The sequence below is a fragment of the Pangasianodon hypophthalmus genome, chromosome 21, assembly GCF_027358585.1.
Source record: "Pangasianodon hypophthalmus isolate fPanHyp1 chromosome 21, fPanHyp1.pri, whole genome shotgun sequence".
NCBI classification, from domain to species: domain Eukaryota; kingdom Metazoa; phylum Chordata; class Actinopteri; order Siluriformes; family Pangasiidae; genus Pangasianodon; species Pangasianodon hypophthalmus.
The window spans coordinates 20,393,009-20,416,560 of NC_069730.1; the positions used below are offsets into that span (position 1 = coordinate 20,393,009).

At 37.1% G+C, this 23,552-nt stretch overlaps 2 protein-coding genes across 4 annotated transcripts in view; one reads left to right on the top strand and one right to left on the bottom strand.

Moving 5' to 3' along the window:
- clcn2a (chloride channel, voltage-sensitive 2a) overlaps positions 1-20,492 on the top strand; it is a 39,119-nt gene extending 18,627 nt beyond the window's left edge. For 2 of the 3 annotated variants that reach the window (XM_053227685.1, XM_053227686.1), the window contains 15 exons: positions 217-301; positions 430-531; positions 718-802; positions 1,919-2,074; positions 2,587-2,656; positions 5,305-5,415; positions 7,066-7,276; positions 7,846-7,979; positions 8,854-9,035; positions 9,295-9,403; positions 9,786-9,832; positions 10,248-10,286; positions 10,873-10,992; positions 11,694-11,780; positions 12,015-20,492. In XM_053227685.1, the coding sequence (XP_053083660.1) occupies positions 217-301; positions 430-531; positions 718-802; positions 1,919-2,074; positions 2,587-2,656; positions 5,305-5,415; positions 7,066-7,276; positions 7,846-7,979; positions 8,854-9,035; positions 9,295-9,403; positions 9,786-9,832; positions 10,248-10,286; positions 10,873-10,992; positions 11,694-11,780; positions 12,015-12,425 (1,949 nt within the window). In that variant the 3' untranslated portion in view covers positions 12,426-20,492. The remainder of the gene's footprint in view (positions 1-216; positions 302-429; positions 532-717; positions 803-1,918; positions 2,075-2,586; positions 2,657-5,304; positions 5,416-7,065; positions 7,277-7,845; positions 7,980-8,853; positions 9,036-9,294; positions 9,404-9,785; positions 9,833-10,247; positions 10,287-10,872; positions 10,993-11,693; positions 11,781-12,014) is intronic. The other variant, XM_053227684.1, reaches the window with a different exon arrangement.
- An 86-nt stretch (positions 20,493-20,578) lies between these two features.
- fam131aa (family with sequence similarity 131 member Aa) overlaps positions 20,579-23,552 on the bottom strand; it is a 15,724-nt gene continuing 12,750 nt past the window's right edge. The window contains exon 5 of the mRNA XM_026946341.3: positions 20,579-22,931. Within this exon, the coding sequence (XP_026802142.2) occupies positions 22,513-22,931 (419 nt within the window). The 3' untranslated portion in view covers positions 20,579-22,512. The remainder of the gene's footprint in view (positions 22,932-23,552) is intronic.

Below are 23,552 nucleotides of genomic sequence, written 5' to 3' on the forward strand. Positions count from 1 at the left end.
CTGTACGAGTCCCTGTGAATGAGCTGTTGCTATAGAAACGTTAACGTATTAGAACCAGCGCGTTAATTACAAATAGACCTGTGATTTTCTAGAAAATCACCTCCTCTTCTGACCAATCACAATCCAGAGCTCAGCAGCGCTGTGGAATAAATTGTATTTAATGTAAAATCATACCCTGATGCACTATCTAATCTCATAAATCTTCTTCCTTCGCAGAGACGATCACGGCTCTGTTTAAAACGCGATTTCGTCTGGATTTTCCGTTCGACCTGCAGGAACTCCCGGCCTTCGCTGTGCTGGGGTATTCACCTCACGCCAACGCCATTACTCATTACTCATTACTCATTACTTTGCTTTAACGTGGTTCGTAATTATGTTGTGTAATCAGTTTATGTCAGATTTATCTGAAAATGTTTTTTTTCTCCTCAGAATCGCAAGTGGATTCGGAGGCGCGCTGTACGTTTACCTGAACAGGCTGATCGTCGAGTCGATGAGGAAACAGAAAACCATCAATAAGTTTTTGCTAAAAAAGTTCGTCTTCTTACGAAACATGTACAGTATACGTAAATAGACGAAATGTGACTGATATTCTCTTCTCTGCTGGTTATTGTTTATTTAATTTCAGATCCAATCAGTATTCTTGTTGTTATAATAATAATAATAATAATAATAATAATAATAATAATTTTGTATTTTATTATATTCTTATCTCTGTAGGCGGCTGGTGTATCCTGCTGTCGTCACTCTTCTCATATCAACTCTCACTTTTCCTCCAGGATTTGGGCAGTTCATGGCCGGAGAGGTCTGATATTCTCTTTTCTCCTTTTTTATATATATATATATATATATATATATATATATATATATATATATATATATATATATATATATATACAGTTCTGTGCAAAAGTCTTAGGCACATGTAAAGAAATGCTGTAGAGTAAAGATGCCTTCAAAAATAATGAAATTAAATGTTTCTACATTAAAAAAATCCTATAAAGAGCAGTAAACAGTAATAAATGAAACAAAGTCAGTATTTAATGTGACGATCCTTCACTTTAAATAAATAAAACAGTATCTGAGGTGCAGTGTGTGCAGTTTTATAAGGAAATGAGCTGGAAGTGTTACTGAGCATCTTGCAGAAGCAGCCACAGTTCTTCTGGAGACTTTGACTGTCGACTCGCTTCTTATTTCTGCAGCGAAACCCAGCAGCCTTCATTCTGTTTTTATCTGAAAAGTGTCTCTTATGGAATCTGCTGCTTTCTTTACTGACATACAAACATTTTTCTGTAACATTTCATTTTGTGCTGGAAAACTAATGTTTGGAATCTAAAATGTTTTTGTACTGAATCAATAATGTAGAAGTCAGAAAATAAACATCTATAACAAAGTTTGTACTAAAAAAAAAAAAAAAAAAAGGATGGGGTGCCAAGACTTTTGCACAGTACTGTATATATTTACATTGTGCATACACTGCTCTTTAAAGGTTTAAAATCATCTGTGATAAATTTATTCAAAACATTTTCGTTGTTTTTACTAAAACTATACATGATATGAAGCTCATTCTGCAATTTTTTAATTTAAAATTAAATGCATTAATAAATTATTAAAAGAATTTAGAAATGTTCAAACCTACACTCATGCTTTTTGCTACAAAAAATAAACCCACAAAGGAAAATATTTAATATTGATATATAATATATAATATATAATAAAGCTACTTTGTATAATATATATATATATATATATATAATAATTTACTGTAATCTTACGTCAGAATGCTCCATGTCTCTTCTTCTCAGCTCAGCGGTAATCTGTAAAAACAGGATTTATTTTCGAGCTGTTTGTGTAAAGTTGAAAAGATTTGGGTATTTCTGCTGTTAGCGAACGATAATGTGGTGTGTATATTAACGTTAAGCTCACTCAGCACGAGTCGCTCGTGGCGCTGTTCGACAACCAGACGTGGTACAAGCAGGGCGTGTCTGAGGAGTTCGAGTACTCGAGTCAGCCTCAGGCCTGGAAACACCCGCAGGTCAGCGTCTTCATCACCCTCCTCCTCTTCATCGTCATGAAGGTAAAGTCTGATAACAGGAACCTTTAGACAACACATATAGACATTTGAATATATTAAATTAAAGAAAGAAAGTCTTGGAGTTTTTCCTCTATTTAAATGGAGATTTAAAGGGTGGTGGGCGTGGCCTGGATTTAAGTGATCATAACCTTCTCCTCCATAGTGTGCACTTTGTAGAGTTGCTCTTAAACAACAGAATTATGTAACTAAGTGGATGTTTTTTTTTTTAGTCATCTAAAGATTTCAGTTATAAAGTTCTGCAAAGCGTTCCTCACTGCAGCACTGACTCTCTGCGTACAGCAGTTATAAACATCTGTATAGGATTCATGAGCCAAGAGTTGTGCAATGTCGTGCATGATTTATGAAGCTTGACATTACAGCTGTCATGACATGAAATTCTGAATGTAAACTTTAATAATACGTTTCTTCTTTGAGTAAATCTGTCGTTACAAAGGATTAAAGAAGCGATAAGGGAATGTGAGTTGGAAGAATGTTGTTGTTTTTTCCCCTCACAGTTCTGGATGTCAGCCGTTGCGACGACGATGCCAGTACCGTGCGGCGCCTTCATGCCTGTTTTCCTCATAGGTATGTGATCCAAGTCTCGCCCTGCTTTCCAAACCTGTTCCTAATGCACCCTCGTACACTTCCCCTCGCTTTCTCACTCCATCTCCATCACTCCAGGAGCGTTAGATGAAGATCGACTCAACATCACTGTAGACTTCAGGACCTCTAATGGCACCGCGCCAATTTTTATTGCATTAACAGTGAAGTTTATAATGAGTAAAGTTTTTTTTTTTTCCTACTAAAATTTACCGTTAATAAAAAAAAGCATAACATTTTCGTTACTAAATTCCTACTACTAATTTATAACATGATACCCAAAGTTTAGCTACTGAATGCTGCAAAATTTTAACAATAACAAACACCGATTTAGCTAAATTTATTTTCTAAAGTCTACTAAATTACAACTTTCATAAACAAACACTTGGCTAATATTTAGCTTCTAAATAATGCTAATTATTAATTTACACTTAATAAACAAGCACCTAGCTACATTTTATTGTTATTAAACAGCCATTTGACTAAGTTTAACTACTAAATGCTGCTAAAATTTAATACATGTAATAAATTTAATAAAAGAGCTCTAACGTTTATTCACTACTACATCATCTAACTCAATGCAGCTGCATGTTAGTAACTTAATAATAAACAAAAGTTTAACAAAAGTGTAAAACAGCAGAAGCCGATTCAACACAGTGAAGAAAATTAGACATAAATAAACATATATTTGACATAATAAACATATAATTAGACACAAATAAACATATTCTTGCTTCACTGTTCGGATCGGTTTCGTTTTTATGTCTTTTTGTCATTTTGCTTTCATGACCATTTTAGACCATTTTATTGTTTTTGTATTTTTTTATATATAATGTTTGTACAATCAGCATTTCCGAAACTCATCTCACTCATTTGCTCAGTTGACTGTATTTTTTATTAGCTCAACGTTTGTGTTTCTCTTTTCCCACGCCATCCTCATCCTCATCCTCATTGCCAAGCAACCATCAGTGTCTGACCAATCAGTCCTGTGTGCACCTGTAAGTATCATCAACACTCATTTATTTCCATTTTCACTTTCACTTCTGTTATTCCGAGTTTTCCTTTTTGTTTCTTTTTTGAAAATCTATTAATAAATGAACAATTAGCTGCTGAAGTTTAGCAATTAATTTCAGCTACATTTTACTCTTAATAAACAAGCGACTAAATGCTAAAAATTTTAAGGTATTAGAAAACTTTTCATAAAAGACCATTTAGCTGAAGTTTAGCTGCTAAATACTGAAAACTTCACAGGTACAATTACTCAAGTTTGCTAAATTATAATTTTAGTAAACGATTTCCTAGCTTAAGCTTAGCTTAAATTCCTAGCTTAAGTTCTCCTTCAAACACCCAACCTCCATTTACATCTACATTACATAACGTTACTAATTTATTTTAGTATTGAAATTAAGTATTTAGTATTGCATTTATTGCACATTATTGCACATTACATCGCACAAACAGCACATATCCGCACTTTATATCTCTACTATCAGACTGCTGCTGCTACTCCATATATCCATATATATATATATATATATATATATATATATATATATATATATATATATATATATATATATACTTATACACTTTTTTTAATCCCTTCATAGTTTTTAATGTATATATTTTTCTTTATATTTAATATTTTTCTTTTTTTTTTTTTATTTTATGTTGGAAGAGTTGTATAAAGCATTTCACTGCAAGTCGTACTGCATATGGTTGTGCATGTGACAAATAAAATTTGAATTTGATTTGAATTTGAATATTAAATGATGATTAAATGAATTCTAACATTAATAAACAATATATATATATATTGGCTGGTTTAGAATTAAAAATTCTCCTAAATTTTACTGTGAATAAACAAGCAACTAGAGTTTATCTGTTAAAAAGGTAAAAATTCTACAGTTAGTTAACACTTAGTTAAAACTTTATCTTCTCAAGTTTGCCAAATTATAATATTAATAAATGATCACCGAGCTGAAATTTAGCTAGTAAATGCTACTAGATTACAACATTAATAAATGATCAGTTAGCTAAAGTTTAGCTACTACATTAGAACATTTAATAAAGTAACATTTAGCTAAAGTTTATCCACTAAATTATAACATTAATAAATGACCAGTTAGCTGAGGATTAGCTACTAAATGCTACTAAATTAGAACATTAATAAATTAGCTAAAGTTTAGCTGCTAAATTCTGATGTTACTAAAGCTAGCTGAAGTTTAACTTTAATTTTCCCATATTTTACTTTTAATAAACAAGCATAAGTTTAACTATATTAAATGTTAGAATGTTTACTTTTTACAATGTGTACAATTTAAAATGTTTACTTGTTTTTTTTTTTTAATACAAAAAAAAAGCAGGTAGATAAAGTTTAGGTACTAAATGTTAGTAAATTATATCAAACCTTTAATCATCTTCTGATAAACATTGAAGCGGGAAAACATAATATTAATCATTAATATCAGTAAATAACGAGTAATTGTAAATAAAGTAACTAAACAGTAACTGACAGTGTTTAATATCCATTCAGTATAAATTATATATAATATTTTCTATAAGTTGTAATTTTATTTTGACATTTTATAATGTTTTAATGTTGGGAATAATAACGTGAATGTGTTACTCAGGTGCTGCGTTTGGTCGCTTGGTGGGTGAAAGCATGGCGGCCATGTTCCCCGAAGGCATTCACAGCGACAGCACCGTGTATCCCATAGTTCCCGGCGGCTACGCTGTTGTAGGTAAGATTTACGTTACATCATATCAGCGTAAATTTAACATTTTATTATTTAAAAAAAAGGTGTGGTCTTACTGGATTACTAAGTGCTAAATTACATTATTGTAACTGTGTACAGCTAGCTTTTCTAACAAGCAGAGGGAAATAAGATGTTTATTTTAGCTAGATAATGGCTAATCAGATAACCAGCTATACTGAGAACACTTTTTAAACTTTACAACATATATTTAATAACTAATGTTACGTAAATGCTAACAACTTCACAATAGAGCTAGCACACGTAGCTAAGCAAAATGAAAAGAACATTGTACGTGCATTGTTACGTGTATATTATGTCGATACAAAATTCATACATTTTCATACATAATCGTTAAAATGCCAATAAATATATGTAAGAAAATAATATTTCTTTAAAGTAAAATTGTACTAAATTTTACAGTTAATAAACAAGCACTTGGTGAAGGTTTAGCTAGTATGCTAGTATGATACAAAATTACAATGATAAAGATGTAATGATTAAGCCAAAGTTAATGGTTATAAATTCTACTTAATTTTATTTCTTAATAAACTAAAGTTTATCTAATAAAAGGCCAAAATTCTATTTTTAAAAGGCAGCACTTTTTATACATATATATAAATATATTAACCTGTAACATCATAATTAGTGGTTTATTGTTCTGATAAACTACCAAAAGCTTTAAATATTTTACTTTTAAATGTTATGTCTCAATATACAGCACTGTGCAAAAGACTTGGCACCCTTTTTTTTTTTTTTTTCAAAGTACAAACTTTGTTATAGATGTTTATTTTCTGACTTCTACATTATTGATTCAGTACAAAAACATTTTAGATTCCAAACATTAGTTTTCCAGAAACAAAATGAAACGTTCCAGAAAAATGTTTGTATGTCAGTAAAGAAAGCAGCAGATTCCATAAGAGACACTTTTCAGATAAAAACATAATGAAGGCTGCTGGGTTTCGCTGCAGAAATAAGAAGCGAGTCGACAGTCAAAGTCTCCAGAAGAACTGTGGCTGCTTCTGCAAGATGCTCAGTAACACTTCCAGCTCATTTCCTTATAAAACTGCACACACTGTACCTGAGAATATACTTTTATTTTTTAAAAGCGAAGGATCGTCACACCACATATTGACTTTGTTTCATTTATTACTGTTTACTGCTCTTTATAGGATTTTTCTAATGTAGAAACATTAAATTTCATTATTTTTGAAGGCGTCTTTGCTCTACAGCATTTCTTTACATGTGCCTAAGACTTTTTCACAGAACTGTGTGTCTTAATTCACAAAAAAAATTGTTAGATAAAATCATATAATTCCAACATTTAGCTAAAGGTTTGATACAGGATACCATGTGACATGGATTGAATCCAGTTTTATTCTTGCTTTTCCTTCTGTGATTTCTAAAAGACAAAAAAAAACCAAAATGGTTAATATATTAAGGTGTAATAGAGGAGTTTCATGGTGAAAGTCGTGTATTTTATGTTACCTGCGTCACCCCGAGGCTAATTTCAGTGCAGCTGATGGAAAACGCTCAGCGGAGTGCAACACGTGTCACAAGCACAACAGGAAATCAGACAGCTGTCGGGTTCCTGGATGTTGTGTAATTTGATGTTTGTGTGTGTGTGTGTGTGTTCAGGTGCTGCGGCGCTTTCCGGAGCGGTCACACACACCGTGTCCACAGCGGTGATCGTGTTCGAGCTGACCGGTCAGATCTCGCACATCCTGCCCGTGATGATCGCCGTGATTCTGGCCAACGCCGTGGCTCAGAGTCTCCAGCCGTCGCTGTACGACTCCATCATCAGGATCCAGAAACTTCCGTACCTGCCGGAACTGGGCTGGGGCCAGGAGTGAGTGCCTTCCTTGTCTCTCTGTGGAGTCAGAATACAAAGTTTGTTGATTATTTTCCTACAGCGGCACATCCCAAAGTGTTTTATTTCTCTTATACCACAGAAATTTGCCAAGTGATACAAGTTAGTTCCTGTTTCTCACTCACGTTACAGCAGCCGTTCCCTCACCAGCCTCTTTTCTCTCTCTCTCTCTCTCTCGACGTTAATAAGAGAAAAAAATCGCAGAAACGTATAAACTCCTCTGTCCTGAAGATGTCAGAAATCTTAAAGTTACAGCTTTACCTCTGACACTGGAGACTCCTTCCATAAACGTTAAACATCCACATAAAAACACTTCACCATTATAGCTGTTGCTATAGAAACGCTAACGTACAGAACGAGCGCATTAATTTATATAAACCTGTGATTTGCAGCTGCACTGCTGTCAGAGCAGCTGTTCTAGAAAACTAATCAACACCTCGTCTTCTGACCAATCACAAGCCAGAACTCAGCAGCGCTGTGGTGTAAAATGTCTCTGTTCTAGGTTTTTAAGAAGATTATTGATTCAGTTTTGTGCGCTCACTCTGTAGGAAGTATAATATCCGCGTGGAGGACATCATGGTGCGAGACGTACGTTACATCACGCTGTCTTCTACGTACCGGGACGTGCAGGAGGCGCTGGTGACCGGGCAGCTGAAAACTCTCGCTCTTGTGGAGTCTAAAGGTGAGACTGCGCTAACAAAGTGCTTATAGTAACGTCCGTTCACTTGGCCACGCCCCTTATACGAACAGGCGCACAACTGCATGAATGAGAGAAACAGATCGACAAGATGACGCTTTAAACACGGATTTAAAATCGGTTAAAATACGATTTTAAACAAAAAACATAAAAATTTTTGCACTTTGGCACAAATAATATGAAAGAAAACTTTTTTAGGTTGTTCTGGCAAACTTCAATACAGAAATAATGTATTTTTTTTAGCTAACAGCCACATAGCTATTAGCTATTATTATTATTATTATTATTATTATTGTTTCTTCTTAACGTTATGCTAGCTTTCCACCAGATGTTGCGAATTGTCCCAATAACTTAAAAAAAGTGTTCACTTTCGCACAAATTATATGAAAGAAAATACTTTATGTTGTTCTGGAAAACCTGCATCTTTTTTTCTCTATATTTATTTTAGAAAACTTCGATACAGAAATAATGTATTTTTTTAGCTAATAGCCACATAGCTACGAATTATCTTCTTAACCTTATGCTAGCTTTCCACCAGATGTTGCGAATTGTTCACTTTCACACAAATAATATGAAAGAAAAACTTTTTATATTTATTTTCTAAAACATCAATACAGAAATAATGTATTATTTTAGTTAATAGCTACATAGCTACGAGTTCTTTCTTCTTAACATTAATGGGAGCTTTCAACCAGATGTTGCGAAATTGTCCCAGAAAAGCAATATTTAAAATATACATTTTATAAATAAATTTTAAAAGAGTGTATCTCAAAGTGTATTGTTACTCTTACGAACTTTTTCTGCATCGTCTCTCATCTCATCTCAGCGTATTTTTTCTTCGGTTCCTCTTTATGTTTAGAGTCGATGATCCTGCTCGGCTCTATCGAGCGTTCTCAGCTCCAGTTCTTGCTCTCAGAGCAGCTCGGTCGAGGTCGACGGTTGGAGTACTTGAGAGAACGAGCGCAGGACAACGGCGCCCACGTCCCCTCGTCGTTTTCCCAGAATTCCTCACCGAAAGCTTGTCGCGGCGTCCGCTTCCTGGTAAGATGCTGTGTGTAAAGACAAAGTCGCGAATTTACGCATTGCTGCAAATTTTTTTCTTGTCAGTGCACCAATCAGAAACAGTGAATGCGTAAGCTCCGCCCCTTTCATCTTTTCATCAATGACCATTTTTGGTGTGTTTTACGTAGAGAGTCGTTAATAAAGTTTGTGGTTTTTTTTTTTTTTTGTTAATAATTATATCTTATTATGTTAACGTAACATTGATGCTAACAATCAACTTTAATCTGTTTTTCTGTAGATTTCCACGGAGGAATCCTCGTACAGTCCGACTCTCACCAACTCCCAGATTCCCCTCAAGTCCGCGCTGAAGACCGTCTCGTCCATCAGCAACACCGACAGCCTGAGCAGTACGTCCAACACTACCACCCTGAAGTTGATTATTTTCCTATAACAGCATACACCGAAGATTTTTATTCCTCTTATACCACAGAAATTTGCTAAGAATCATAAATTTTGATTAATTGAATTGATTAAAAGAACAAAATGTCGTACCCTGTGAATGAGCCGTTACTATAGAAACTATGTTAGAAACGTGTTAGAACGAGAGCGTTAATATATGCACTATCGTAAGAGCTGCTACTACAGAAAATTAATCAACACTTCTCTTCTCTTCTGACCAATCAGAATTCAGGACACATAATGAGTCAGCACATTACAGTCCTCTTGTCTGCACATCGTCGTTCCTTCACTGACTCTTTAGTGCCCTTGTTTTTCTTCTTGTTGATTCAGGTTCTCCGAGTCCGTCCTGTGGAGAACCGGTGAAGGAGCAGGTAGAGGTAAGGTTGTCTTCTAGAAGAAGCAGCAGATGACACAGCTGTGATTACAGCTAATTTCACTGATTTTGCGATAAAATAAACAACATCTTTCTGATTAACTGTGTCGTTTACTTTGTGAGTAAAAGCTAGCTACACATCAAAAGTTAACCTAACAACCGAAAGCTGACTTAGCAAGCAAATGTTAACTAGGCAACAAAAGCTAACGTAGTTTGTAAACGCTAACTTAGCAATCAAATCTAACCTAGCATATACAAGCTAAACTACATAAATGCTGTATTAGCTACAGTGTATAAACATGCTAATATCAACGGTGTTGCTCTCGCTAGTTGGTTTGTAGATATATTTGGGGAAGAGGGTGGTATTATTTTAGAGTAATGTTTGTTTTTTTTTTTCTCTCTGATTGTTATGATTTCAGGAAGCCCCTAACGTCGAGGATGACATGTCGACAACAGAGGTTAGCGTCTCAGGCTAATACAAACATTACAGCTCAAACTGATGTAACAGAAAATGTTTGACCATTTAACATAACTCCACTCTTACGCAAACCTGCTCTTCTTCTATCCTAGCAAGAAAACACAAAATAGTGAGTGAAAGATAACCTGGCAGGTGAATGCGCAAACCTAGAGATTGAAAGCTAGTTAGTAAGCAAAAGCTAGTTTACAGAGTAAATGCTAACCTAGCAAACAAAAGCCTTTAGAGAGAAGCTTTCACTAAAAAAAATAAATAAATAAAATCTAAAGAGTGAAAGTTAATCTAGTAATTGAAAGCTAAAACTTAGCCTTCAAAAACTAACCTAGTAAGCAAAAGCTAATGAAAGAAAGATAAGCTAGCTAGTGACAGCTAGCTAGAAAAAGCTAACCCAGAAAGCAAAAAGCTAGCCTAGCATCTAAACACTAAGTAGCTAAGGGAAGCTAACTTAGTAAATGAAAGCTAGATTTCCTTCTCACATTGAAAATTCATCAAAGAAGAGCAAATTTGCATGAGAGCTGTTATATTTTTGTAAACTAACACACTTCTCTCTGACTTTTAATGCCATAAAGATGTCTTTACCCCAGATAGCTGAGTGGGAGGAGCAACAGCTGGAAGAAGCCGTCTGCTTTAACAACTGCAAGATAGACCCCGCCCCCTTCCAGCTCGTCGAACGCACGTCTTTGCACAAAGTAAGCTCGTCTGCATCTGATTCGCTAGCCCTATTGTATGTAAATTAGTATGCAAATATAAATCTAAATGCTCTATTGTGTTGAATTTCGTACGTAAACGCAATGATGACATCATAATGTGACGAATCTTTAAAATCTGCGATTTTAACTGAAGTTTCTTAAGTACAGTCCTGGTAATTTACAGTTTACAGTTAATTTACAGTTAATTTACAGTACGAATGTTAGTTTTACGCCGCCACAATGAGAGTACACTGAAACATCTCACTATTGTAATCTTTAGAGGAGGCGGGGCTAAGTGGTGACTCAGAGATAAGTGGGCGGAGCTAAAACAAAACGTTAGACAAATTGTACAGCTTGTTAGAACTCGGCTTGTTTAAACACATAGAGAGAATTAACCTGTAAATGATTAACTCTTAAAAGAATAATAAATATTAAAAATTGTTTACAAAATCGATGAATTTTATATAATTTTATACGATTTTCAGCATCGTGTTCATGACAGTGAAAGAGATCATAATTGTTTTATTGACCTTTTTTTGACGTTTTCGTGCAGTTACGTAGACGAGTCATGAACATAAGTGTTAGTTTTGTTCGTGTTAAAAGTTTTTTTTTTTTAGAATAAATGCTATTTAACAGTCTTGGCGTGAGTTTCAGTGGGCGTTTCCTAAATTGTGTTTTGTTATTTTGTCTGTGAATCGCAGACGCACACCATTTTCTCGCTGCTCGGTCTGGATCACGCTTACGTCACGAGCACCGGGAGACTCGTCGGAGTCGTCTCTTTGAAAGAGGTGTGTGTTCTTTTAATACAAATAAAAAAAAAAAGAAATTGTTAATTTGATCATTTGAGTTATTTCATCAGTTATCGAACAACATTTTGCTCACTTCATTCAAATTTTTCTAACATTTGAGACAAAGACATTTTAAATTGTTGGTATCTAAACTGACGCATGTTTTGTGTCGTAACTAATCCTCCTGATGTGGTATGAAATTAACTTACATACAGTATTTACGATTTTCTGTAGCTACGCAAAGCCATCGAGGGCTCTGTAACGGTCACAGGCGTGAAGGTCCGCCCCCCTCTGGCGAGTTTCCGTGACAGCGGGACCAGCAGCAGCGTTTCCGAAGTAACCGAGCTCCACAAGCTCTGGAGTCGCCACAAGAGCCTGTCGTTGCCGCGGGAACCCAAAACAGCCGCCGAGCTCTGCGACGAGCTGGAGCATCCGTCCGAGAGCAGCGTAATGAACGAGACGGACTGCACCGAGGTCTTACACAGCGAGGACCAATCAGAAGCCTCGGTGGCGGAGGAGACCCAGTCGGAGCTCGAGAACTTTTCAGAAAACTTTTCCGAACCGGCCGAAGAAAACGGCTCGGTCCAAAACGAGGAACTCACGTGCGAGGTTAACCCGTCAAACGCGGAGGACCAGCCGGAATGACAGCCGCTGTGTGTTAGTTAATGCACACTAACGAATCTAATGTACCGGGACATCCATGCACACGACCCTGCCTTCACACTAGCAAGCGACAACATGGCAACACATCAACGTTTCTTCGTGTTACGCTAATTAGTTACGACGCTTTGAATCTGAATAATTAGCGCCACTAAATTCCAGTCTAAACCTGTATGTGATGTCATACTGGATTCGTTAACGTTAAAAAAAATTGGCCAGAATGCTAGCAGGCATCACTGTTGCTGTTGTCAAAATTGATAACTAACACTAATTTTCGATTGGAAAAGCACATGGTTAATATTTAATATTGATAAAATGCTGCGTGGTGTAACAGCTACCAGTCTGGTAGGGCGAAAAGGAATGCTAACGCTAACAGAAGCTTAAGAGCATGTAATCGAAACAATATTAAAACAGTTAAACAAATAATTTTAAAAAATAACATGGTAATTATAACGTAAAACCACAGGGGAGTGACCTGAGCATCTTGTCGCTTTTTGCAGTGTGAACGCTGGGTGAATTCCGGGTCGAGGAGGAGCGTATAAACAGCGAGGCACACTCAACACGCCGATTCCGCTCACGTCCAAGTGAGAACCGAATGTATAGACGCCATAGCGTAAACGACATCTAGTAGGCATGTGCCGATGTTATCAAATATTATCACAACGTCGTCCTATAGAGGCAGCTGATAAACAGAATTATGGGGTTGCAACCTTTCAGCTGCCCTTGGGCTGTTCTCCAATTGGACACACTTTATTTCAGGAGCACAAACGCTGGCCAAAAAAAAAAAAGGAAAAAAGCAGCCTACCCAGGCAGGGTGCCAATATTTTTAAGCAGCTACGATGACAAATATTGCGATAGATCGCACAACGGATTATCGGCGCATGGCTACATGTAGGTGTCAGAATGAATATCAGATTATGAAAGGAGGAACTGCGTGTGTGTGTGTGTGTGTGTGTGTGTGTGTGTGAGAGTGTGACTAACTGATGTGTGTGACTCAGCTGCACACCGAACCCACGTCCCCCCATCTGGAGCCAACACTTTTCATCTGTCTCCGAGAGCTAAGCTACAATTTGGCTCTAAATTTAGCCACTTAATCGCCGCAGTGACGATCAGAGAGAAGAACAGACGCGACAAAACGGACGGAGAGACAAAGAACGGCGAGAAGAACGGCGTGAAGAGGAAGAGGAGAGGTGGAACGAAAGAGAAACAAAGAGCGAACGAGGCCTAAGGGAGGCTGAGATTTTACGTCACGTTGTAATTAGCGTACGGTCAACGGTACACACGCTAGCTGAAAGCGGACAGTGGTGTGGTGAAACATGATTAACACACACACACACACACATACACACACACATACACACACACACACGTTATTAAAGTATGACATGGGATATAGGACCTTACACACACACACACACACGCTGCATGTATTTCCACAGGAACCGGCCCAAACATGAACCAACAGAGTTCCAGATCATTTCTCACTGTTACCACGGCAACTGCGTCATCATTACATCACAACAGCGTTATCAACGTTAAGTCACACGTGGTAGATCCACTCAGATTAGCATCGTTCCTTCGTCTGATTGGATTGGCCGTTTGGTTCGCCAGCTCATATCGGCAGAAAAAATATGGAAAAAAATTATTTCATCTGCGATTTTTTTTTTACCCACCAAAATCCACATTGTAACATAATAATATAATATAATTTCAATTACAACGTGGTGATTATAGCAAGCTAGTCATGCGCTTCAATTTTCTTTTAGCAACATACGAAACCGTATAATTAAAGAACGAACAAAATATGGGCGTGTCTCGATCAGCTCGCTAGCTCGGTGGTGAGTCAGTAGATCGTGTGCAGGAGTTCGGGCACTAGGACCCTGGGTCACTACACACCGCGACACTCAAACAGTAAAAAGAACATTAAATAAATAAAAATCTAACGTAAGTAATCCTTTAGAGAGCTACAACAATCATAACAAGCTACTTACTTACATTTGTAGAGGAAGTTGGCTGAGAGTTCATCCGCCATTTTTTTTCCAGCTGAGAGGGCTTCAGAAAATATGACATCATTTCCTGTAAGGGAACGTAGCGAACATCGATGCTCCCTGTTTTTTTGCGGTGCATTGTGGGATTTTTTAGTGAGCAAACGTTACAGAACTTAAAATGGCCGACGTCCTGATCAGCGTCCTGACTACTGAACTAGCGAGCTGATTGAGACGCAGCTAATGTTTTGGTTAGCTAGCAAACAATATCCTCCTACTGTAACTCAGACTCACTAGCGATGTCCCCTGTAGTGATTAACAACAACTGCTTGTCAACAAAAATACAACACAAACATAAATGAAAATAAAATTGTAAGACGTTATCTCTGCGCTACAATTTCAAACAAAGTTGACGATCTAACAAAATATTATCTAAATACTATCAAAGTGTTCGGAGATCTTACTGTTGCTATAAACAGAATATAATATAAAAAGTTGTTTTTTTTTCATTGGGAGTTAGTTTCTGGCTTGCTAGGTTAGCTAGCTAAATTTACCTAGCTAACAATAATCTCCTGTAGTAACTGTAAGTTAATTTATTACTAAAAAATTACAGTGCAATTAAATGAGAATAACTTTGTAAAGACGTTATCAATGCAATAAAAAAAATGAATACTTGTAATTTTTAAAAATATATATAAATATTTTTGTTTGTGCTGTGTTTCTACAATTTTAGTGTTGATCCAGGCAGCACGTAATATGAAAATGTGTTCCATTTTTTGCTAGGTTAGCTAGCTAGCAAGCAATAACTTGCTAACTTGTTATAACTTTAAGTTAACCAATTTGACCAAAATATCATAAAATGAAAAGAATGTTTGCGTTAATGTACATAAAGATAAACTCACTATTAAACATTTTACTAATATTTGAGTTTGTTTGACGTACGTTTGTTTTTCAGGAGTAGGCTTTTGTTTTCAAGGCTAGCAAGCTAGCAAGCAATAACCTTCCTTACTAACTTTTGCTAGCTAGCAACAGTCTCTTGTGGTAATTGTACCTTAATCAAAATGAACAAAACCATATGAACAAAAAAAAACAATGCTGTTTATTTCTGTTTGGTATTTTTAGAAATTAAAACACGAACATTTGTGCAGGTTGAGAAATAAAACCTGAGCAAACGAACAAATCAGCAGCATACCGTGTTGCATTGATATGTAGCTCCGCCCCCTATAATACCATTCATCGGGTTCTGTTCCTGCCGATCTTGAGCCGGGTCCTTCAGAACTTGACGGAACGATGGCTGATTGGAAAAGCACAGTTTTATTATGTGTATGTGTATATATATATACACACACACATATATATCCAGATCTTTGTGCAAAAGTTTTTACACCCTCGTATACACACACACACACACACACACATCATCATCATCATATGCAAAGCGGTGAAATTTTGGATTTAGGATTTTAAAAGTCTGAAGAAACCAGAACCAGAGCATGCAGTGCATGCAGACACCCGAATCCCAGGACGTCCACTTTACGTCCATTTTGAGTCCACTAGTGAAAGCCTCAGTGTAATTAACGCGGAGACAACATCTGCGAAAACAAAACCACCTTCACGAGTTTGCAAACTTGTATACTTCTGACACTTGTATAGTCCTCCGGTACTGCAGGTGGCGCTGTTAACATTTCGTGAAAACATCCACGACTACAGGAAGAAGATTGCCACTCTTCAAAACCATCCATCTTGGAACGAATCTGCTTGGGCGCACCTCTTTACGATCTTAAATCGTAACAGCGCCACCTACAGTACTGGAGGACTTGTACGAAACTGCAACGAGAACTCGTGAAGGTAGTTTGTTCTTCGCGTTATGTTAAGCTGAGGTCTTACGTAGGATTAGATGTGCTACCTAACTTTATTTACATGCAAAAGCTCTTCATCAGGTACTTGAAGTAATTCCGTGACTTTTTTACCTCCGAGGCCGGATTCGGTCAAAGCTGCAATGTTTGAGTTCCTTTAAAATAGCGTGTATTTAACAGCAATCGTAGTTACACTGTAAATTGCACCATACAGTACGGTAGGCATGTGCCGATAATCACTTATATATAATTATATAATAATATTCAAAATGCATGATGTTGTAATTGTTGATAATTATATCTCATAGCTAGCATGTTTTCTTGATGTTCTGTAATGTTTTAAAGAGCCATATTTGTGTTCGTTCGTATATCGCCTAAAGTCGTTTCCACGGTTACGTTAAACTAGCTCACATGATGCGACCTAGACGTCATCTCCATCCTCGTGCACAAGTTGAGGTCCAGTGATGAAGAAAGCGAATGCTGCAAAGCGAACTTGATCTGATACAAATGTTGACGACACGCTGGTTGGCACTTGAAGCGGCATGTTACAATTTATCGAGTAACAAAAAAAAAGTTCAGAAATTGTTGCACAGACGTTTAATATTTGCTAATTTCGGACAAGCAGCACCTAACAGAGAAGTTTCTTCCAACTTAGGTTCCTGTTAACAGGTTCCTGTTAGCTGATTTAAATAGCTAGCAATAACCTCATATGATAACTTTAATTAGCTAGCAATAATCTGTGGTAATTAGTTAGTTAACATAAACCTCTTGGGGTAACTTTAGCTAGCTAGTAATAACCTTCTGTTTTAACTTTAGCTAGCAATACCCTTCTGTAGTAATTTTAGCTAGCTAGCAATAAACTTCTGTGGTAACTTTAGCTAACTATCCATAACCTCCTGAGGTAACATTAGCTAGCTATCAATATTTTCCTATTCTAGCCTAGCTAGCCAGTGTTAACTTTAGAGGTTTTAATGTTTATTTTTACAAGATAACTCAACAAGAACATTCTTCCCAGAAACACAAGTGTGTTCTTTACATTCTTGCCATACAGTGTTTGTTGCTAGCTAGCACTAGTTAGCATTGTCTGTGTCTGTGTTTCAGCTAAGAAGAGGAATTTGTCAAGTTTACAGAGACAGATAAATTTGATTCTAAAGAAAAAAAAACAGATAATAAGCGTGGAATAGCAAGCTAGCTAGTAATAACCTTCTGTGGTAACCTTAGCTAGCAATAATCTCCTGTTTTAACTTTACCTAGCTAGCTTTAACCTTGTGTGATAACTTTAACTTGAAGCTGCTAGCACGAAATGCGCTAGTGCAGCGCGTCTCAAACTCAGGAGTATTTCTGTTTTCGTGTCTTCGTGCAGTTGTTTTTACAAACTAACTCGACGATAACATTTCTCACAGGAGCTGAAGTCCGTTCCTCGTATTTTTAGTATGAGAAACAATTAGCTAGCGCTAGTTAGCTGTGTTTAAAAAAAAAAAAAAAAAAAACTAACCAGCAATGATTAAAGGTAAACAGAATCAAGACGAGATATCGGCACATGTCTACAGTACGCTAGCGGCTGTAGTGATGTTTTTAGGCCATATTCCACTCTGCTGCTAACGTTCTCCGTTAAACCCCTCACCTGTACTGTACATTTCACCTGGAGTGGGTCGTATTTAATCGTAACTTACCTGCCTTCATATGCACTTTGATTGCAGCCTGCATATTAGAACTAAATTTCAGCTGCAAAGCTTTTTTGTTATTATTTAATTTATTTTATTTTATTTTTCTTAAACCAACTGTGCAATAATCACTTATATTCTTGCAACTAACGCTTGCCAAATAAGATTATTAAGTCTTCGAATGTCGTTTTTGATTTATTGTGCTATGAATATGACGTATGATTCATGTTTTTGTGTATTTATGAAGCACGGGTGGATAACACTTTATTTTAAGCGTAATATTTAAATCTCGTTATCGTTAATCTCCTGTGATAACAATGGCTAGCTAGCGATGTCCTCATATTATAACTTTATCTAAATAGCAATATCAGTCTGTGATAACTTTAGCTAGCTATTAAACTTAGCTATCATTAACTTTTAGTTAGCTAGCAGTACCATTCTGCGATAACTTTAGCTAGCTATCATTAACTTTTAGTTAGCTAGTAGTATCATTCTGCTATAGCTTTAGCTAGCTAGGAATAGCCTTCTCTGTTAACGATTCCCTCATATTATAAATTTACTTAGCTAGCAATTACCCCCTGTGGTGACATTAGCTTCGTAGCAATGCCCTTACGTCATAAATTTAGCTAGCTATCATTAACCTTATTAAGCAAATTTCACAAGAGTTTAATTAACCCCTTATATGTGTTGCTTAAAATAAAGTGTTACCCATGCGTGAGATTTACGATGTGTCCCAAACGCTAGTGTTTAAGAGAAGTGTTATTAAGAATTTCTTTTGCCATGATCTTCGAGAAAATATTTTTAGATCATTTGGGATGGTGTCCATAGCATCTTTGTCATAAAGAACATGCGTAGCTGCGCTGTTGTAATGTATGCAGTAGCTGTATGTTGTGGCTAGCTGGCTAGCTAGTCGGCTCATTTCAATCTGCAGATGTGTTCATTAATTATTAAGAAAAATTTCCATACAACTAATACTCCGTACTCAATTCCATTCCAACTGAGGAATGCTCACAAATTGTCCAAAAATTTAAATTCTCACACTCCGGGTTATTAAGATCCCAAATAACGAGAATTTGTATAATTAGTTAAAATGTACGTGTGGGTGATTTACAAAGAATAATTGTGTGAATGTGGTTGGGGGAGGGAACAATATTTAAATATTTAAATGAGTTGTTTAGATGTCACTCCCGGACGAGTTAAAGTAATAAAACTGAAACTCGTGTACTTTTTAACATGATTAAAGGCGGTGAGATGCAGCAAAGCTAAAAAGAATTCTCCAAAGTGCTAATTTTATTTTTCACGCATTTGTACATTGTTATTCTTACGACCCGAGCAACTGCGTGTGTGCAATTGTGTGTTACCCACAATGCATTGTGAGCATTTTAGTTTGAATGAATTCCTGTTTGTAAAGAGTTTGCAAAATTCCTATCGCTTTCAAAACAAACAAAATGTTATGCTAGCTACGTTATCTGTAACGGAGCTAAAGATCGCATGAGCTTAGCATCCCTGAGTTGTAGCTCATGTAGCTAGCAAACTAATCGTACCTAGCTACATTAGGACAAGAAGGGTCCATTTAGCATCTGAAAAGGTTCCTTGGTTTGGTTTCTCTATGTAGAACCCTACAGCAGAGGGTTCTTCTTTCATAAAGAGTTCCTCTTCATAAGTTCCTTGGTTCCAGGAACCTTTTCTGACAATTCTGACAATTGCACAAATTTCTTTGAGATGTTTTTTTTTTTGTTTGTTTGTTTTTTTTTTTTGACACCATCCCAAAAAATTTTATTTTAAAGTAGAAGTTTTAGTTTTTTTTCTCTCATCACACTCTTGGCTAATTTCTGGGCCAGAAACATCTAAATCGAAGCTTTAAAACCAGCTACAATGGTACGAGAATTGCGAATGCAATTTCACGAATCACAGTTTTTCTACAGATTCTTTAAAATCGTGTGATCGTTACAGGTCTGGGGACATTTTTAAAATGTACAAACCGTAACTTTAAATATTTAACCATTCCTTGCTAGAATGAGGTCTACTCACCTTAAACACTAGTGTTGTGGACAGAGTCAGTCTCTCTCTCTCCCTCTCTCTCTCTCTCTCTCTCTCTCTCTCTCTTCCTTTTTTCCTTTTCCAGAAATGCTTGCTTTGTCTTTCTGTGCAAAGTCATTATCAAGGACATCACTGATTAGATCCTGCTGTTCCCGTCTGCTGTGTCACCGTTAGATTGCAGATTCATGTGAAAAAAAAAACAAAAACAAAAAAAAACGACACTGTTCTCCATTCAGTTGTTTATGTGCTATTAAATCAGGCTTGTCATGTAAAATACTGAACGCTAATCAACTGCACATTTAACGTAGAGTTAAGCAATAAGTCTGCACTCATGTCCCTGAATGCTAAAAGCCTGTACAGAAATGACGTTACGTAAAAATGTTTATGAACCTAGCACACGCGGCCTGTACATATAGAGGATATGCATATGGAATCAACAGTTGCCATTATTTTTCAGAAATAAATACATTTTTGGGTTTTTTTTTTTTTTTTTTTTTTTTTTTTTTTTTTTTTTTTTGTACATCAGTAAAAAAAAAAAAATTAAATTTCAACTTTGGATTTTGTCTTTGACTTGTCGCTCCATTGAAAACAGAAATCAGGAGATGAAATGTACACTCATCCACTTTAATGCAATCATGTGATCAATGCAATTTCCAAATAGGTTCTTATACAAAGGATTTAAAAAACAAACAAACAAACAAACAAACAAACAAAAAGATTGCACGTCGAACGTCACGTCCCACTCACGAACACACACGGTGACGTCACCAGGCCACGTTTACAGAATAATGCCACGTCGATTATGAATCACGAGTGTAGCTTCGCTGTGGCGCGTCATGCACGTCGATGAGGTTCTACTGCCCGTGTTCTAGAGTGTTCTAGAGTGTTCCATCACCATCACGCTGTAGACCTGCTGCGTCTCCAGGTCACGGCGACGCGAGGCCTCGGAAACCTTTTCGTTCAGCAGCCGACAGGAAACTTTTCACATCACAGTGGAGCAGAAAAGCAAACGAGAAAGAGAGAGAGGAGGAAAGGAACATATCGGTTTCTTGAGGTACGACATCACACAGTGATTGTAGTAATGCGTTTCCATACGGCTCGAATTTCCTGCGTCGAAGCCTGAACTCCTCGTAACAATCCGCCGCTCAGCTGATACGATACGATAATCTCAGCGGTGGAAAACGCAACGAAAAATGAAACTTAAGTGAAAGTTTACGTCAGAATCGTTCTCAGTGATGAAATAGATAGGTCAAATTAAATTTATTAGGGAGTGAACGTTAAAAAGGGTCACGTGCAGGTGTTTATACGTAAAAATGAAATTATATTTTAACAGAAATGAGCGATTTTTTTTTTTTTTTCAACAAGGGCTTACACTTACAAATTCACACTTTAATTTGTGTGAACTCTTACGAGTGTTTAAGCAGGGTTGGGCAGCATGGATAGTGCAGGGTTCAGAACGGCCATTTCGTGTGTGTGTGTGTGTGTGTGTGTGTGTGTGTGTGTGTGTGTGTGTGTGTGTATACACACAGTACTGTGAAAAAGTCTTAGGCACATGTAAAGAAATGCTGTAGAGCAAAAACGCCTTCAAAAATAATGAAATTAAATGTTTCTACATTAAAAAAATCCTATAAAGAGCAGTAAACAGTAATAAATGAAACAAAGTCAGTATTTAATGTGACGATCCTTCACTTTAAATAAATAAAGCAGTATCTGAGGTGCAGTGTGTGCAGTTTTATAAGGAAATGAGCTGGAAGTGTTACTGAGCATCTTGCAGAAGCAGCCACAGTTCTTCTGGAGACTTTGACTGTCGACTCGCTTCTTATTTCTGCAGCGAAACCCAGCAGCCTTCATTCTGTTTTTATCTGAAAAGTGTCTCTTATGGAATCTGCTGCTTTCTTTACTGACATACAAACATTTTTCTGTAACATTTCATTCTGTGCTGGAAAACTAATGTTTGGAATCTAAAATGGTTTTGTACTGAATCAATAATGTAGAAGTCAGAAAATAAACATCTATAACAAAGTTTGTACTTAAAAAAAAAAAAAAAAAAACCATAGGGTGCCAAGACTTTTGCACAGTACTGTATATGTTTCATTCATTTCCAATAAATCGTAATGTCAGGAGTGCTCATTTTAGATAGACATCATAACGCCCATTTCCTATATAAGGTAACGTCCGTAATGCCCATTCCTGATACAGAGTAAAATGAAAGATCATTAGAAGCACTTGTGTCATCATCTTAAGTGATATGATTTCCTACAGCATTATATAATCATCATCGACATCATCGACACCATGACCTCCTCTGACTATTAACCTTGTAAACTCCTGATCCGATCCCTCATTTTAACGATGATACGGTCACTGCGTGGAGAAATCGGAAAGAGAGGAGGAGGAGAAGAAAACGGAGATGAAAGAGAAGATAAATGTGTCCATTGATCCGTTCACTGATCAGATGTCCAGATGATTGACAGACTGAGGGACACTAAAGGGACGATACGTATCGAGATATGGAGAGAGAGCATCATCACTGCCTGGACGTTTCTCCGTCCTCCACGTCCACCTCATCGTCAAAGGACGCCGCTCCTGAAGTATCGGACATGCTGTACCAGCAGATCACCTCCTGAAAGACATTGTCCTCCGTTTCTACGTCCTGTTCCTCTTCCTCCTCTTCCTCTGGAGATAGGCCGGACTCGGAGTAGGAGGCGGAGTGGTAGCAGGAGTCGCCTCTGCTCCATAAGGACCTACGTTTGAGCTTCTGGACCTCGTCTGATGGCAGCTGGAGATCTTCTGCCTGGATCTGTAGTTCTTCTATGGTTCCTTGTGGTTCTTCTGCGTTTCGATGTCCGTCTGAGTAGCTCAGGATGAGGCTGGATTCCTCACTGATGTTCTGATTCGTTTCAGGCTGGCACGACGTTGAGCTCTCCTGATTGGACAGCACGGCGTCTGGGGGAGGAGCAAAGAGTCAGAAAACCTAGAGAACAGGGAGGATGACAGAAAAAAAGGACGAGAGACAAAAATAAGGAAACAAAAGACAAATGTGATAAAAGACGACAAAAAACAATAAAGTAAAACAAACAGAAAAACAAGAAAAGATGGTAACAAACAGACTTAAAAAAAAAACTGTGAAGAAAATTTCATAAAATTTCAGATCATGAGGCGTGACCTCTGTATGTCAGTCTCAGTAAATGAGGCGGGGCCTCTATGTCAGTCTCAGTAAACGAGGCGGGGCCTCTATGTCAGTCTCAGTTAAGGAGGCGTGGCCTCTGTGTGTGTGTGTCAGTTCCAGTAAAGGAGGCGTGGCCTCTGGGTGTGTCAGTCTCAGTTAAGGAGGCGTGGCCTCTGTGTGTGTGTGTGTCACTCCCAGTAAAGGAGGCGTGGCCTCTATGTCAGTCCCTGTAAAGGAGGCGTGGACTCTATGTCAGTCCCTGTAAAGGAGGCGTGGCCTCCATGTCAGTCCCAGTAAAGGAGGCGTGGCCTCTATGTCAGTCCCTGTAAAGGAGGCGTGGCCTCCATGTCAGTCCCAGTAAAGGAGGCGTGGCCTCTATGTCAGTCCCAGTAAAGGAG